Source organism: Polyodon spathula, chromosome 4 (assembly GCF_017654505.1).
Source record: "Polyodon spathula isolate WHYD16114869_AA chromosome 4, ASM1765450v1, whole genome shotgun sequence".
Lineage (NCBI taxonomy): Eukaryota > Metazoa > Chordata > Actinopteri > Acipenseriformes > Polyodontidae > Polyodon > Polyodon spathula.
In genome coordinates, this window is record NC_054537.1 from 59664144 (window position 1) to 59681766 (window position 17623).

The 17623-nt window shown below is 37.9% G+C and overlaps 1 protein-coding gene and 1 pseudogene across 4 annotated transcripts in view; both read left to right on the plus strand.

Annotated features, from left to right (window-relative positions):
• Window positions 1-17623, plus strand: part of galnt1 (UDP-N-acetyl-alpha-D-galactosamine:polypeptide N-acetylgalactosaminyltransferase 1) — a 235325-nt gene that overhangs the window by 113751 nt on the left and 103951 nt on the right. For all 4 annotated transcript variants that reach the window (XM_041248207.1, XM_041248209.1, XM_041248208.1 and 1 more), the window contains 2 exons: window positions 377-610; window positions 6227-6395. In XM_041248207.1, coding sequence (XP_041104141.1) covers window positions 472-610; window positions 6227-6395 — 308 coding nt within the window. In that variant the 5' untranslated portion in view covers window positions 377-471. The remainder of the gene's footprint in view (window positions 1-376; window positions 611-6226; window positions 6396-17623) is intronic.
• LOC121314695 lies at window positions 13018-13483 on the plus strand (annotated as a pseudogene).

A 17623-nucleotide genomic window follows, 5' to 3' on the forward strand; every position in this document is an offset into this window, starting at 1 on the left:
TTAGTCAACTGACAGTTCTTTGCATCTATCAAATGTGACACATATTCTGTACTTTGATAGCTCAAATATTATGAGCATTTGGAAATTAGAAGACTACAAAAGTCAATTAATCCTGAAGGACAATACTATTTAAATTGGGCTAATTTACACTTCCAGTTGTTGCAATTCCTTTTAATTGAATTTTTAAACCTTCTAGGATTTAAACTGTCAGACACCTGCAATTAGAAATGCATGCAGGAACCAGCAACGTCATTCATAATTTAGACACTCATGTAGGCTAAACACTGGTTCGAACAAGAGAGACTAGAAATCGCCGTCCGCAGTGTTTTGAGCTAATGTTTCAGGAGATGTAAAAACCATTTTTTCTCTCTTTCAGGTCTGGTAGTCGACAGCCTCTCCCTGCCCCCTTTTGAGGAGCTCCATCCCCCCTGTGTCCAGTCTCCACACCCTGCCTGCCTCCCACACAGTGCCATGAGGAAGTTTGCCTACTGCAAGGTGGTGCTGGCCACCTCGCTGGTCTGGGTCATGCTGGACATGTTCATCCTGCTCTACTTCAGCGAGTGTAACAAATGCGAGGAGAAGAAGGAGAGGGGCCTGCCTGGCCGTGAAGGTGAGAGACACACAAGCAGCTTTTCTTTCTAATGAGTCAGAAAAGGAAGACCGAGGCATAGCTTCAGAATCCAGATTGCTTTAGAATGAGGTTAAAATGTGACCGCATACTTAGATTGACCCAGCTGCATTGAATCTTATCCCAAACCTGTTTCAGAACATCCCACAGTGGAGAAGAAATGCATTACTTTACCTTTTGCTGTGTCCCGTGCAGTCGTAATCGCGTGATATATTTTTAAAGATAACCCTTATTGGTGGGATGTTTTCCATTTATAAATCATAAATCACCAGGGAACAACTTTTTTTTAGCTTAAGAGTGTTCGGCAAGTGAATGAGAATGTGTACGCTTTGCAGTGCATCCTGATGTTGCTCCCTCCTGCAGTGCTGCATGCTTTTTGTTCCCAATATGCCATTCATTTTAATGGAGCGCAAGATTTTTTGCCCCATGCTGTGTGAATAAAAATGTCAAATCTTTTGGGATTATACTTAAATGTATTTCTGAGCTACGGTGTTCTGTTTTTTTTATTATTTCTTCATGGCGCTTAGCTGGTTTTGGAATGTCTTGTCGTTTTTTTTTTTTTTTTTTTTTAATTAATTTTTACTCTGTGTAAATTAGCCTTGTGTTCTGCAGGTTACATTATCTGCAGACTCCAATGTGTGAAATCCACAGAAGCTATGATGGCTTAACACTGCAGTATATGTTATTTACTTTATTTAGTTAAATATATTACTACAGCTGAGATCACTTGAGATGAACAATCTTGGTGCATACCGTATATTTTAAGCTGTTAGAGCCTTTTTATATTCAAATAATTTCTACTGTTAAGGTCAGGAGACAAATTATTCCAAGAGGAAACAGCTGTTCAGAAAAAAAAAAAAAACTTTATCTCTTGTGGAAATAAGTATATGTATTTGGCAACTTTCACTGGATGTCCTTAACTTCCCAGAAGCTGTGCCTTCAATGCAAATGTCCTTGACACCATTAGCAACACAGACAGATTTGATTCATATCTGGATCCAGGACAAAGCCTGTTTACATGCTGGGACGAATATTAGAACAAACACTAATTAGTTGAAATGTCCTTGTTTTAGATTCTTATGACAGAATTTAAAAAAATTACTATCAAAAAGATACGTGGAAACCATTGCATAAATGACGTGTGAAATAAGTAACACACATTCCACTGCACAGAAGAGTGTTTCTCTCCTTTGTTTAATTATGCATTAATATAGCGTACCAGGTTTATTTTATTCCGGAGAAGTATTTTTTTCTTTGATATTGTATGAATTATACATGTTAAAGAATATTTGAACGTGAAAAAAAGAGCTTCATCCCAAAGCTACTTGTATAAAATGACATGTTTAAGAACTTCTGTGCCCAACTCCAGGACCATTACTGGGTGCTGATGGACCTGTAAAGTGGGTTTCTTATCACATGCAGACTCCATGCTGTGCTTGTGGTTGACTAGACTACAACAGCTCTTTAAAAAAAAAAAAAAAAAAAAAAAAAAAAAAAAAAAGTGTTCTGTCTTTTGTCTCATGCCATTACACACTGTAGCACATCGCTCTATTCCTGTGCTTTCAGAAGACCTCTCTGATTTTAAAATGATCAGCTGATTTACTACTTTGATAAATGCAACCTTGCTGTCATTGTTATTTAAGCAGGGCACTTCTTTTTTTTTTCTTCAGCTAATCCCTAAAAGATCTTGCTCATGTCTTTAGCTGAATGCATAAAATACTGTGGACAGATGAATAGAGGCATAGTCTACATGCAGTTTAGACACTCCAAGCTCTCTCCATTGAATGTGCATGTACCAAAAGATGGTACAACTTAATATGGTGGATAAATCGCCTTCTCGTGCCAAAAAGGCACGCACATTGAGGAAAGCCGTACGTTATGAAGATCTTGTTTGTGACGTAACCTCACAAAACTTTCTACTATAACTGTACCAGGCAAGTCTTTATTACTGGCCGCTCTAGTGCACTGATAGTGTAAGGACTTAAGCAAGATTTGTTTATGAAGTTTAATATCTGCTTGCAACAAGACTTGCAGAACAAAGTTCCATAAAGAATTTGTTTAACTCTTATAGACCATTGGTATACTAGATCACTGTGGCAAAGTGGTTTGCAGTGTGCAGGTGCAGGAGTTTTACATAGTTTAACCCAGGGCTTTCGTCCCGAAACAATAAACACAATATTTAATACACACAATATACCAGTCCAAAGTGAGTGCTGTAGTGCCCGTGGTGAAAACACAATTATGAAACAAGTGCAGTGTTGTCTGGGTTTTGTGCAGGCCTTTAGCGACAGCTCTGGATCGTGTTAGCCATCTAATAACACAAACAAGTATAATTAGACACGACAAAACGCTCACAATAGACAATACGGTTCTCCCTTCAGTTCTATTTAATCATAACAGATCAATTCACAGGAACAGATCAATTCGCTACATCCCCTTATATACAGTCACTCATGACCCCTTGGTTAACGATTGCAACTGCGCCTCCAATTCGCGGCTGCCACATCGTTTCCCTTCTGGGTCGATGATTTAGTTTACCGTAGCTCCACCCCCTTTCTAGATGGCTGACTTCCGCATAACCCTGGGAATTAATTGTTCGTCCATCCAGTCCAGGGCACTCTGTTCCCTTTACACAGCGACCTCATTCTGTCTGTCACAATCGCCAATAAAATAAATATAATACAGGTGCATTCCACTTGTAACGGACTCCAAGGGACAATGGAAATAAATACTTTATAAACTAAGTATGTAGTAAACACAATTTGAAATGCTGTATGTAACTACGAACGTAAGTACCTTACATATAAACAATGCAAGTAAGCTTAACTGCAAATGACTTTTATTATTTATACAAAACATGCTCCTGTGGGATGTACAATGTAATTAGTACCATATTACAAATGTATATTGTATACGTTACACGTTTAAACTGCTCAATGGCTGTGCCAACAAAAAACATAGAATAAAAGTAAACAGCAACTGTCTTTCGTGCCCGACGTTACAAATGCTGTCGTGACAGTCATTTACTGACCCAGACGTACCTTATTTGCACAGAATATCTACCTGTGGAACAGAGAAACTGTACGTGTTAAACGGTACTGTATATATTAAGTAAACCGCAACTGAAGCTTCAGCCTTGAAGGTCAACAGAAGAATCTTAAAAATAACCTTTGTATCTGTAAATAACATTTGTTAATGTTATTTGTTAGAATTAAACAAAAGTAGAATATTGAGGTTGCTATTTGATGTGTTATTTTATTCTGAATGCAGTAAAAATGATGGTACTCTGTTATGTACTGCACAACTAATGTGGTACTGTAGCTTTAATTGGAAGACCGACGCGCTCTGTGACGTTGCTGCTCGCTGCTTAAGTTAGGTTGCATTTTCGGATGAAATAAATGTACCCTCCTGTATTTTAATATTAATTGCATTAGGAAGGAGACTTTCTCTCCTTAAAAGAAAAGTACATATATAACAGGGGTACCCTGTTACTGTGTGGGTATACACTGAGAAACGTGAGAGACACAGAGGGTTTGACTTTGAAACACCGCTCGGGCTTCCAGGTTTTATTTATTTTACAGGCAGTTGCAGTGTTGGTGGCCACTGCTGGGGTAACAGCAATGCCAGTTCAAGTGCAGGAGGACATTCACAGTCCAGTACACCAATAACAAAAAGGCAAAACAAAAACAGCTAGAAAATAAAAGGTGACCAAGCACTACTCCCACTGAAAGGGAGGGCCTGCTTCAGGAACCTTCTTCCTGCATAACCTACATAAACTTTGGTAGGATGAATTTCAATTGTTCAATTCACCCCTGGCCACCGCCTGCACATTCCTTTTAATTAGGCAAGCAGGTAGGTCTAACCTCCCAGCCCTACCATCCAATTAAACACATTAATCACCTTATTTAGAAACCAACCCAAAACCATATTTTATTTAGAAACCCAAAGCAAAACACCCTATTTAGAGGGGTAGACCTCAGCCAGCCCACAACATGTAAACCCAAATTACTCAAAAGGTATTACCTAAATAAACAAGGCTTTTTTTTTTCATGAACCGCACAACTGTTCTGATTCCATAATGAGAGGGATTGCTCTGTGTAATATATTGTAATTCATATTGTAGAGCGTGCTGTTTGTTGACAATTTTAATTGAAGCTGTCAGTAAATGGTAGCTTCTACTGGAAATCAACTAAAACATTTAAAGTTTGACAGTCTTATTGCTAGTTACAGTAGCAGGTTTATTTTCAGACTACAGTGGGAGCCATGCATACTGCTGAGAGAATTCTGATACAATGGCACGTTAAGTTTCAATACTATGCCTGCTGTTTTTAAGCCATTTACCGATACCTGAAATTGCCACAGATGGCTTCAAATAAGAAATAGCCTGGTTCCAGAGCATTGTGTGTAAAGATAACATAGACAGAACACAGGACTGTTTCTATTTCAATAGGATGGATTGTGGTGTTGTGGATTTTGAATGAAGAAATCCAATGAAAATTGTCATGGTAACACAAGGACAAACCCCTGTTACAAGTCTTGAGAGACTTTAACCTCCTGTTTTCATAATCAACAAACATAATGCCCTCAAACAGATGTCCGTGTGTAAACAGTGTTTCAGTGATGTAAAACCCACAACAACGAAATGTTTCATTCAAGCTGAGGAGCTTGTATAAATTTGAAACCCTGTTTTTTTTTTTTTTTTTTTTTTTGAGTGGCATTTAGAGTTCATGTGCAGTGAGACCAACTTGTACAAAAGCACCGTTTTCTCACATGCTTTTTTATTTTTTATTTTTGTTTTATGGAAAGCAATATACAGGAATCGGTTGTATAGCTGATGGGCCATTCCATTGAAACTGTATTTTGTGAAGTGTTTGAAATCAAGTGAATGGCAAGTCTGTGTTTTTGTGGTGATTGGGTTCTCCTGATGCACAGTATGATCAAATGTTATGTTTTCCTGGGAAGGCCCTAATACTTTAATAATAGAAATAAAAATAGATGGTAATGTACGAACTGGAGCCATATATGCACAGTGGAAACAGAACACTGGAAATTAACCATTGTTGTATGCAGATTCTTATATTTTCTTTTCAGGTTTTTTAATTTTTTGTTTTGCCGAGATATTTTCTTCATTTGGCATTCATGGATGTTCAAATGTTCCTGTCTCGCTACCATTTTAGTTTCCAGTGTCACAATTTGAAAACTCAACTGTTACCAAAGACCTTGTGCATTTTAGAGCATGCCCCCTAAGGGTTCTGATTTTGTCATTTTCTAACGCTTATTGAAAGAACTTGGAATAGGAAGATTAAATAAAAAGTATATTAAATTCCCAGGCCCGTGGCGTTCAGAGAGGAGATAAAATCGCTATAAACTTGAAGCAGCTGTTATGCAATTACACCTTCCTGGGAAAACAAACCAAAGAGCCTAAATGAGTGTGTCTCCCTCTAATTTATAGTTGCTCTCCTTCTCTGTTCCTGCCAGGCTGGGCAGACTAGGCTACACTCTTCAGTAAGAGTTTGGTCTTTTTAATCTCATGTTTCGCTCTCATTGATAAAATGAGACTGTGCGCTAACATTTCTCCTTGCTTGTGTCTTGCTCTAGTGGTGATCCAGAAGCCTCAGGAAGGCCCTGGGGAGATGGGCAAACCCGTAGTGATCCCTAAAGATAACCAGGAAAAGATGAAGGAGATGTTTAAAATCAACCAGTTCAACCTCATGGCCAGTGAGATGATCGCTCTCAACAGATCTTTACCTGACGTCCGGTTAGAAGGGTGAGTGCTTCATGGACATCAGATGCACAGGAAAGACTGTGTAGGACAGGGTCCGGGACATCCTTCCAGACATTGTGTTTGAAAGACACAGGGTTAAAAAGGAGTTATCTTCAGATGCCATTTTAATAACATTTTATGCATTTCCTCTACTAGTTTATGATGTTTTCAATAATTCTGAGTGGTTCTGGGTTATGTTTCTCCCCATGCCTTGCCTTTACCTGGCTTTGAGCTGCATTGAGCTTGTCTGGAGAACATTAACGGCCGTGACCTAAACGCCTTCCTCATTCCATTAAAATTGTGTGACCTTTCAACTGTGCTATCCCCACCTACTCTACATGTAAATAGGTGGGGTAGTTGAAAGGTCGCATTGTCCCATGATAAAAGGAATGAGGAAGGCTGTTACTCGCCGCGCTTAGGATTCTTGAGACAAGCTCAAAGCCAAAAAAAATCTAAACAATTGAAAATCCAATTCAATGCCGAGGATTGGATGTTCCGGAATATTACTTTTGTTTGAACCCTTAAAATAAACATGAGGCTGGCATTTTCTTATGTGGTGTTTCAGTTGTTTAAAAGGCCATTTAAACTGACAAGTGAAATATGTCATGATGTGGGTGACACCTTTGAAAACCTCCCCCGTGCAAACAGGCTGCTTTTGTGACTGTAGCAGAGTATACTTAGCTGGCTTCTAGTGCTTTGTTGTGTTTGTTTTATTTGAACATTTTTCTCTAGCGATTTCAAAGGAGAAATGTTCTATTTGCTTTAGTAAACATTTCACACAGCTTTTTAATGGCTCTGAAAAGCTTGTTATTTGGGTAATTGTGATTCTGGATCCTGAATGGAATAAGTATAACGTAGTTACTATATTAAAAATGACATCATACAGTTGGAATGTGAGTGAAAATATCTGGGACAAAGTTTCACTGGACTCTTTGTAGCTGTATTCCTAAAAAAAGAAACCTAAAAACCACCACAGTGCATTGTAATTGGTAAGAATCATTTTGACCTAACGTTCACATGATAATTTTGCATTAATACACATGGCTTGAAAATTGCACTAGTGCTACACGTAGTCCTGGTCTTCAGAACAACCGTAAATTAAGTATATTATGCAAATGATCAGGAGCGAAGACTGATGTTTTAAATACATTAGTAAACACATAGATTCAGGTGTGATTTATTCATGCTTTGATTATTGTGATCAGTTCAGAGCAGAGTTACTGGGACCCTATTGTTCAAACTCCTGGTACCTGGTCAATTCAGTAATAGACCTTAGTAAATTCTGAAACCCTGGACTAGGATAGAGCTAGTACAAGTTTCAAGCCCTGAATACACCCACACACAGTCTACTTTATGTATTAATTATAAACAAACAACAAAAAATTACCATTAATGTATTTGTGGTTCACAGGTTCAGAGTCATAGCAGAAAAAAAGTACTTTGTCTATGTTTTAATCCCTGCCATGCTGGCTAAATCGGTGTTTAGAATCTGTTTGCTAAGAATAAGAACATTCTAACTGCTGGGAATAAGAAATGGCTGTTTCTCATCAAGTCCTTGTTGCTTCACTGCTCCTCCTAACGTGGGTTCGCTAGTCGCTCTGAATGACCTCCAGTGTTTATGCCTGTATTGCATCACCTGATAGAAGTGTTGATGAGACAAAAGAGGTCATACCTCATTTTGAAATGGATGAATAAAAAATACCATAATCCTAGCAAACAAACCTATTGCTCTCCTCAATTTTGGAGAAACAAATGTGGACAAAATAATAGAAACAACTGATGTAGCTCTGTCTGTCACTGTCATGGCAAGTCTGCAAGGTGTTTTTAAATTGATCATTCTTCAGTCATTAACACTGTTCAGAGAAGCTGGGCTGGAAAACCAGACTGTCACCCGAAGTATCAGTAGCCTGGATTCAGAAGCACCTGCCAGCTGATCGCTTACTGTCAGGAAAAAGAGCCTGTACTAAAATACACAACATGCCCTTTTAAGAGGCAGACAATGATATTAAAAATTGTGCAATGAAAATTATAATAAAAACTGATTTTGGTTTTATTTTGCAATGAGTGTGAGTTTTAGTACCAGAATAGCTTTTATTTAGATGTTTGTTTGTCAGTAGTGGATAGTTTTACTCCATTGTTCTTTGAAGCCAAACTCAAGAAGCCTGGAGCTATATAACCCTGGTGTGATTTTAAACTAAGAGGAGACTTTGGCACTTGGAATCAAATAACAAGATTGCTGAAATCTTTCCCTTTCTAACATATTATAGACTGAATACTTGATACACATTTTTCATGATGTTGTTTTAATAGAGTACTTTAGTTATTCCACTACTAAGGAGAGCCCAATAACCGACAAGCACCCAGAGGGGTCTAGGGAGATGTTTATGGCTGTCCTCATTCATGGAGTAACTGTAGCAGCCTATGAACTTTCATGGTGTATGCCTATTATATAACAGGGATAAGTTGGGAAAGAAAGTAGTACCTGAATTAAACAGCTGAATTCAACGAAAAAACTAATCCTTAGAACAAGCTCGCCATCAACACTTTTATGTTTTTCATTTTTGTGATTTTGTAGTAATTTAGCAAGGTCGTTTTCTGTAATGATGTGTAAAATCAATAATTAGTAGCTGCTAATACCATACAAGGGGCCCTAACTCTCAACTAGACAGCTGGAGAGTTGTTTTAAAATGCATTTCACTGCTAGTATATTACCCAGTATTGATCAGGGGACCATGGATCAATTTATTGCATCTCCATTTACTAAAAGATTTTGGATTCTAAATTTGCTATTGCAGTTTTCTGTATGGCATTACCAATAGCAGATATCTTTCTGCTGTGCTCATGCAGTTTTCTACTGCATTGCACAATTCAGTGATAAATGCAGACTGCAGTACACCCAGTTGTATGCCTGTGACTAATACACATTTGTCCAATGTTTGTAGTTCTGTGAAGGCTTGTTGGATAGATCTGAAATTGTGTATACTAGGTGAACTAAGAGCATTGAAAACTGCCAGATTCCTATTATGGTGTGTCTTACAGTGTTCAGGTCTGGATTGCATTGGGAATAGGTTATAGTTAGGGCTTCTGTTTTTATTCGTTTCATTTTTCTGTGCTTATTTTTACCTATTTGCGCTTTTATGTAAATCTTTATTTTTCTGGGTCTTTCGCATTTTATATACCAGTACTGTATGAAATTATTGTTTTTCTTAGGTTTTTAGGCTGTTTCTAATTGAAATCTTGTAAGTTTGTTACAATCTTCCAATAGAAATGTATGAATTTGCTGCCGTTCAGTAGCTGAGGTGGTTTTAAAGCATTTAGAATTAATCAATGACAGATACAAGTCAGGAGGGAGGGACGTTGCCCAACTGTACTGGGAACGCTTTGGTAAAGGTTATTTTATTTTTTCAGAGAAAGAGGTCAAGTCAACTTGAATTGAGTAACCATTTCCAGTGTTTATTGGATATACCCCGATTTAAAGTCCATATGTCACCTATTTCACATTATAATCTGATTTATATTTTATTAAACTACACTATAATAGTGTTCTAAAAAATAATATATATTTATATCATTTATACTTTTGCGCTGTAACTAAGAAATTAACAATCGTAAAGCTTGTTTTGAGTGCTTCCGCCAAAAAGCCCTGATTTTGAATCTTGACATCTGTGACACTAGGGGAAAACACCAACCATAAACATGCAGGCATATGTCAATGGCATAAACAAAGCGATCATACATGCAGGCCAATTTCACGATGGTTCAACGATGCCAAATACGTTTCACCTCAGATAGGCGCAAGGGAATGCATTGCATGAAAAACTCAGTGTATTCTGTGAAAGTAAAATCGAGTTCATCAGTGCACAATGCAAGGATCATTTCATCCAACACGGAGACTAAAGCTTTTGTTTGTTGGTTTCTGACTGGTACACATTTTATTTTTTCTCTTGTTAGACACTGGTACACAAACACACGCAGGCCTTTACAAAGACAGCTGTTCACGAAGACAGTCATCAAGTTAAGTGACCATTGATTCATTTTCCCCTGACAACTTTTTTTTTTTTTACCAGCCTTAGTTAAACAATTTTTTACTTTTATATCAAAAACACATTTTTCAATAGCTGCATCTATAAGACACTTCATATAGATATAACCATGATTACCTTGGATTTTTTTTCTTACCCTGTGCACTAGTGCTCAATACTACTAGACTATCCACTGCGCATAATCAGTTCTCTGCAAGTGTTGCATTTGTTTTTTCTGGCGTCAGATATTATTATTATTATTTTACAATATACCGTTATCAAACTCCGTGGCCCAAAACTGAAAAAACATGAGCACGGCTTTCATATTACTGACTTAATAAAAACAGTACATCAGAGAAAACCAGTACAAACATATTGCGTGATCAAGATTTCTGATGCAGACATCAAAAGAATGAATCCACTCATCCAGCTTTTTTAGGTAAGCGTTTGAATTTCAATGTTATTTAAGGTAATGTTCATATGCACGTTACTGGGTAAGGGCTTCTGCCAAGAAAGAATAATTCCGTGAAGTTCACAAGGAGGTTAGGCCTATTTCATTTCACTAAATCAAGGAAATTTAATTCATGAATGAAGTTGAAGAGCTATACGTGACCATGCAAGTCATCTTAGCCCTGTAATATAAACTGCTTTATTTTTTTAATTGGGTGGGAAACGATAAACACTATTTGAAAGATATAAATGGTACAACAAACCAAATATAGAAATACACTTTTTTATTGCCACAAATGAACTGCTAGCCGGGGTTAACTGTGTACAAGAACAACTTTCAGAATTGCCACCTGCATACAAGGGAGATGTGTCACTCGCATTTGTCATGCCAGCGTGATTATTTTCTCCTGCTGGAGGTTCAGTTCGGAATCGGGCCTCGGATCATTTATTCATGCTCCCCACAATTTCTTTCTTTACACATCACACTCCCACTGTCCTAGTTGTAATCCAGACTACTCGAAACGTCGGAGAAATTCGTAATGATCGCTTTCACATGTATAAGCTGAAGCCATGTATATCTCTCCTCTGTTCCTTGTATGTGTTCCCCTAGTGACGTCACGCCAACTTCATGCATCTCCGGTGAGTTGTCGGTATTTTCCGGAATTATTGGTAGTTTTATGTCTCTCGGTGTCATAAAATTGATCATGGAGATTTCATTTCTTGCTTATTGTGAAAGTAAACCAAGTACAACCCCAAAGCCAAAATATGATTTTCTGTGTGAGAGATGGACAGAAACCCTAGTTATAGTGTACCTTTGAGACACAGGCATCAGATCCGATTGTTTCATACAGTGCTCTGCTCTATATACATATTATGTAAACTGGGCTGCCTTCAGCTTTTAGTATTCATATTGTAACCTTACTAGATTAAGTTAGTCAGATTGTGAAATGCATTCCCTTTCTCCATTCTCTGGGGAGTTATTGGTAACGATTATGCATCTCAGTATTGCACCTTTACCCCTGACACTGCACTTAAATACAAAGACAACGCTTTTTATAACTTGCTTTTATATTCTTGCTTTAAATACCTCTTGTGATTTACTGCAGTTGTGATTATGATTATTATGAAGCATCTCCCTGACAGTGTGTAACAGGCAGGTTCTACAAACTGATAAAACCATTTCAGCTAGCAAATTTAATATTGCAGTCTTCTGGAAACTGTAACAGTCACTTTATGTAAAAGCTACAAGCAAAATACGTTGCTTTACCTTGGACTTGATATGGCTGCCTTATTACGGTCATGTGACTTTGTTTTGGGGATGATCGAGGAAATGCTTATTGGTGAATGAATTAAATATTTTCTTCATACTCTGTTAGCAACCAGTGTGTATTAAGATATGTAAATTTTAGAGCAATATTATTATTTTTTGCACAATTTAACTTTAATCTATCAGTTTTGACAGCTGTTTATACCAGTTTTGGCAGGGTGCATTGAGATGCCATTGGAGATATCTTGGTGCAATGTTTGTGCTAGACCGCACCATTGCGCCAATGCCCCTTGAAATAAAAAATGGCCCGCTGTATTTTCCCAGACCAGGCGCAATACCAATACACGTCTGACCACCGGCTAATCTTCTTTTTTACTCGTTTACACTTGTGTTTTCATAATTAAACTCCCGTGCCATTATTCTGCAGTCCAGTAGAATGCGCGCACATCCTCCCTTACAGTCTGTGTGTGTGTGTGTGTGTGATATATATATTATAGTGTATGTGATTTTATACAGCACTGTATATATGCCTACAATACATCTTGCATTGAGAAAACACCACTGAAATCTGAATAAAGGAAATTATTCTGTAATAGAGTTTAAAATCGTTTAACCTCCCATTTAACCTTGGGGGTGGGGGGGGGGGGATTAAATACAGTATCTGAAGCAGATATACGCATTTATCATATCAACAACGTCAACGTGTGTTGTAAAAATAAAGCAAATTACATTTTCTGGACAGTTTTTAAAAACTTTTTTTGGGGCGAAGAATGAAAAATATCAAAAAAAATGCTGTTTTTGAGATGGAAATTGTCAAGATAGCGGGGCAGCAGGAAGGTAAGAATTTACCTGTCAGGACAATGTCAGTGGCATTTAAATACTACTACTATTAAACTGCTCCGGGGGTCTGGCTGTGCGAAAAGCCTGCTACGGTGTTCTCCGTTTTATCATGGAGAGTGGTGCTAAGGGCTGCGAAGTCGTCGTTTCTGGGAAACTGAGAGGCCAGAGAGCCAAGTTCATGAAGTTTGTGGATGGCCTGACGATCCACAGTGGTGACCCAGTCAACTACTATGTTGATACCGCTGTCCGCCACGTCCTGCTCAGGCAGGGTGTGCTGGGTATCAAAGTAAAGATCATGCTGCCCTGGGATCCAAGCGGCAAGATCGGCCCCAAGAAGCCTCTGCCTGATCATGTCAGCATTGTTGAGCCCAAGGACGAGGTTCTGCCCACCACCCCCATCTCTGAGCAGAAGGGGAGCCAAGCCAGATGTGCCCGTCATGCCCCAGGGAGGCCCAGTTCCCTCCGCATAAGGGTATTCATTAACGCAGAGATGAAGTCCCAGGAAATTCTTTGTAAAAATTTCAATAAAACAGTAAAAGACAAAAAAAAAACAAAAAAAACTTAAACTATCTCTTGGTAATGTGGTTTCTTCTGATGCAGCGGTTTGTAAAGTGGGATACGCGAGAAATATTCTGAAATGGCGGACAACGCGACTTTATTTAGAACCACTTGCCATTCTATTGCAAACTTTTGCCATGTAATCAACATTTAATTTCTAACACCATACTGACGTGCTGTGACAGAGCGTTCAGTGCACACAATTTACATATTAAATAAGTATGTTTTTAATAAGCCCTGCTGTTTAAATGTCATATAAACAGTTGGGCGATTACTGCAGTCTGTCTGGGATTAAAAAAAATAAAAGTTCATATTTAAAAAAAAAAAAAAAAAAAAAAAAAAAAAAAACTAAAAGTCTGGTCTTTAATTTTATTTCCTGTGTTAGTTCCTGCCTGCAAATCTATTTATTTTTTCAATGACCCGATTAAAGTTTATTACTATTTGTTAATTTCAAAATACGTAATGTATGGCCAATCAAAAACCGAAGCATTGCCATGCGGTCTAATTTGACAAGCCGTTACCTCTGGTGTAAGAGTTTTTAACTTTCAATCCAGTGAAAAAATTTGGAGTGTTGGCTCACTGCTAGTATATTAGTAGAAAAATGTGATCAAGACGAAATACTGTCAGATTAAAAATGCCAAAAGTGTCTTGCAATTGAAGCTCTCCAATTTCCCTGCATCGTTAGTGATTTGTGTCGTTACAAGCAGGGACATCCATAACACTGATACTAGCTAAGCGTTTATTTTAATTGGCATGAGTACTGTATGTTTGTCACCAAGAATTAAATGCCAATAACATGTTTTTGTAATAAGTTCAGCTTTAGAGATGCTAGATAGTGAACTTTATCTTCTATAATTTTATTCTCAATAAAAGTACATTATTGCAATTTGCCATCATGGAATAGTCCTGTGTCATTTCTGAGTGATTGAGGCTAGCACTGAGGCTACGTTGATTTTAATTAGTAATTATAATAAAATATAATGTTTCAGCAGCTAGAAACCTGTTTGAGGGACTATTTTTATCTAAAAGTAAATATTTTTTTTTCCGTTATAATGCAGTAACTTTTATAATTGTATCCATCACACACTGCCAGGTTTGTGCTTTTTGTTGTCGTGTTATTGTACAGACTTTTTTTTTTGTTTTCATTTTATTTCATATCGGGGATACCTGCTAGACTACATTTTTGGGAAAGGGGTATGCAGCTTAAAAAAATTGAAAACCTCTGTTCTATTGTGATTTGGTACAATGTATATCCTTTACACCAGCATCACTGTGACATATTTCCCCAGAAGTGAGTATGGTAGAGACACCTTGGATGTATCTACAGCTTTACAGTTTTATTTTTTGTTCTTCAGAAACAAAAGGCCAGTAAGCTCTATTGGCATGTTTCAAATAAATAAAATAAGAAATGGTGGTTGGTTCTGAGTCATCAAACCTATTGACCCCCTCATTGAAGAGAATGTCTTCCCTAAATTGAGAGAGGGTCACATTGACCCTCAGTCTGTAGGTCCTGGAGCAAACACTGTTGGTGTCATCCTTGTAGTCTGTATTTGACTTGACCTTGCCCAGGGCTCTCTTCTTCTTTAGCACAAAGTCTGGCCATAGATAGGGAAAAAGATAACACTGATCCATTAAACATCAATACAGTGAACAATTCCAGCTCGCTCCACAACTGAAAGAGTACTGTGTGAAGCGGGTAACCAGAGAAGATCCTGTCTGTCTTGGTTTGTGACAGAGGCTTTCAGTCTTTTGTACGCCCTGTGCTGCTTATCCCCCTTGGTTCTATTTCATTCTTGACGAAAATTGACAGATATCAAGGAGGTCAGCTCCAGTTTAAACACTGTTTCATTATTAATCATCCTGTCCTATCAACAGTAAACTCTTTTAATGCATTTTTATTGGTCCACATAATTTATAAATCATTTGGGTAGGCTACATATTACATTATGTAAAACATGTGTGTAAATCTGTACAGTAGGCCTATACAGTACAGTAGTAAAATCAAATGAATACCTAGCACACTTTTTACTTTAGCCTGTAGGCTACCGGTAAAATAAATCATGTTGCTGCATTGTACACATTGGTCATTTGGCCTACTTAGTAGCTTAGACTATACACAAAATAGATCATGGTTCCACATTGACTATTTATGATACTTGCAGGAGGACAGTTAGTTCTCGTTTAATACGAATTTCAAGGGACCAGCAACAAATGTCCCATTATACCACTAATTCGTATTATCATGTGTAGCTCATGAGCCAAATCTATACTGTCAGCTTTTATTTAAGTTGGTCAGTGGTGCAGGGCTAAATTGTGTAAAATAATACAAACCACCTGCACCACCTGGAGGGGTTAGCAGCACATGTGTGCAGTCTATTGCTCCCAACATGTTGGGGAAACCAGAAATGTCATATACCTATTTTCGAGGGTTGTAAGTACACCCTGCTTTTAGGGAAAAATAGGTATTTGGGTGTTTGCCTCAAGAATGCATTGAGCACAACTGGCAATGCACTTGAAAAATGCATAGTTCCTCGAAAGGACCCAGAGTCAGGATAATGCAGGGTGGACAATAGTTTGACCACTGCAGGGATTGCGTGGCTTCTCTGGGTGAGAGGCTCCATCTTTTAAAAGACAGCAGCTCAAGAATTATGTGGCTGCCGAGCTTGCACCTGTGCTTAACTTGGTCTTTATTAAAGTCGAAGAGGGTAATGTTAGTATGAAATACCCTTTCTCTTCTAATCCTACAAATCACTAGTTGAAGATTTTGTTTTCTTCTTGCTGCAATCACAGCGGCCATGGTTAGGGGATAGTGTTTTTCACACTGCTTTTTAGAAGTTTGCTAATTGTGACTATTTAAAATGTGCTTTCAAAAGTTCTTAACAAATTGATGCAATTGTAAGTGTCACAGTTGCCGGCAGCTTTAGTAAATCCCATTATAATATTTGAGAAACCTCATTATCTCCACCCCATTTTTGCGAATTTCTGCAGGAATGCCCAAAATTACATATTCATATAAGGCTGAACTGCAAAGAAAAACTGCTGCAAAGCATTGCCTAAAAACTCGCTAGCAGCACTGCGCTTGTTTAGTACATTTCACCCTAGACTTCCGACTCGTTTGCAGCTGGTTTACGACTAATGCGACAGCCGCAATACTTCAGTACATCTACAGCTATGTTTGTAAGGGTATTCAGACAAACTTGGTTTATTTTATATTATTATTTGAACTGTTCTCATTACTAATGTCTCTCGTGCCTGACATGACTTTGTAAGGCTGAACCAACGATCAGCATTTATTTTACACACAACGTACCATATAGCATGTACAGGTCAAGCAGGCTATGGACCCTTGCCAAGGTCTGCATATACATTTGAATTGCAACCCACCAAATGTGAATAATGAACTGGTAAGGGTCAATATTATGCATTACTTTTAGTTTTTAGCTCAGGCTCTTGCACAATAAATCTGCAGTTCATTATGCTTTTTTGATGGTTTTACTATACACATATATGCTTTACCTATAATAGTTAACCTTGGCTATTACAATGATTTACCAATCTGTTACTTATGTACTGTGCTGTACAACTCTCTGCTAAAATTTCACTATGGTGTACTACATTTTTTAGAAATGCAGATCTGTTTTTGTTCTCCCACTTAATTTAGGCATGTCCGATTTTTTTGACGTTAAATCGTACTCTTTATTGAATCATCATGTTAATAGAGCACCAAGTTGCAGGGCTTTGCTGCTTAGTGTGATCACTTTCATATCTACCATATCTAACCCCTGCCTTGCTTCATTTAGTTAAGGTGAATTAGAAAAATATGTACTGATCATGTTCTGTATGACATTACTTTCTATTGTGGGCACAGAATGTACAGCAAATAGTTCTCATCCTCATAGCGCTTCGGTTTATACTTGAACTGCATGTTCTTGTCAGCAGTGCGGTATGAAACGAGCTTTTACTGCTCTCAGTCCTGCTTTGTGTGTTAGTCATATTTTGTAATTGCCTTTCTGTGTCCGGATGAGCACTAGCATGATTTGTGACAGTCTCTGAGCACACTGTGCAGTGTGCTCCCTCCAGGCCAGGTGGTTCAG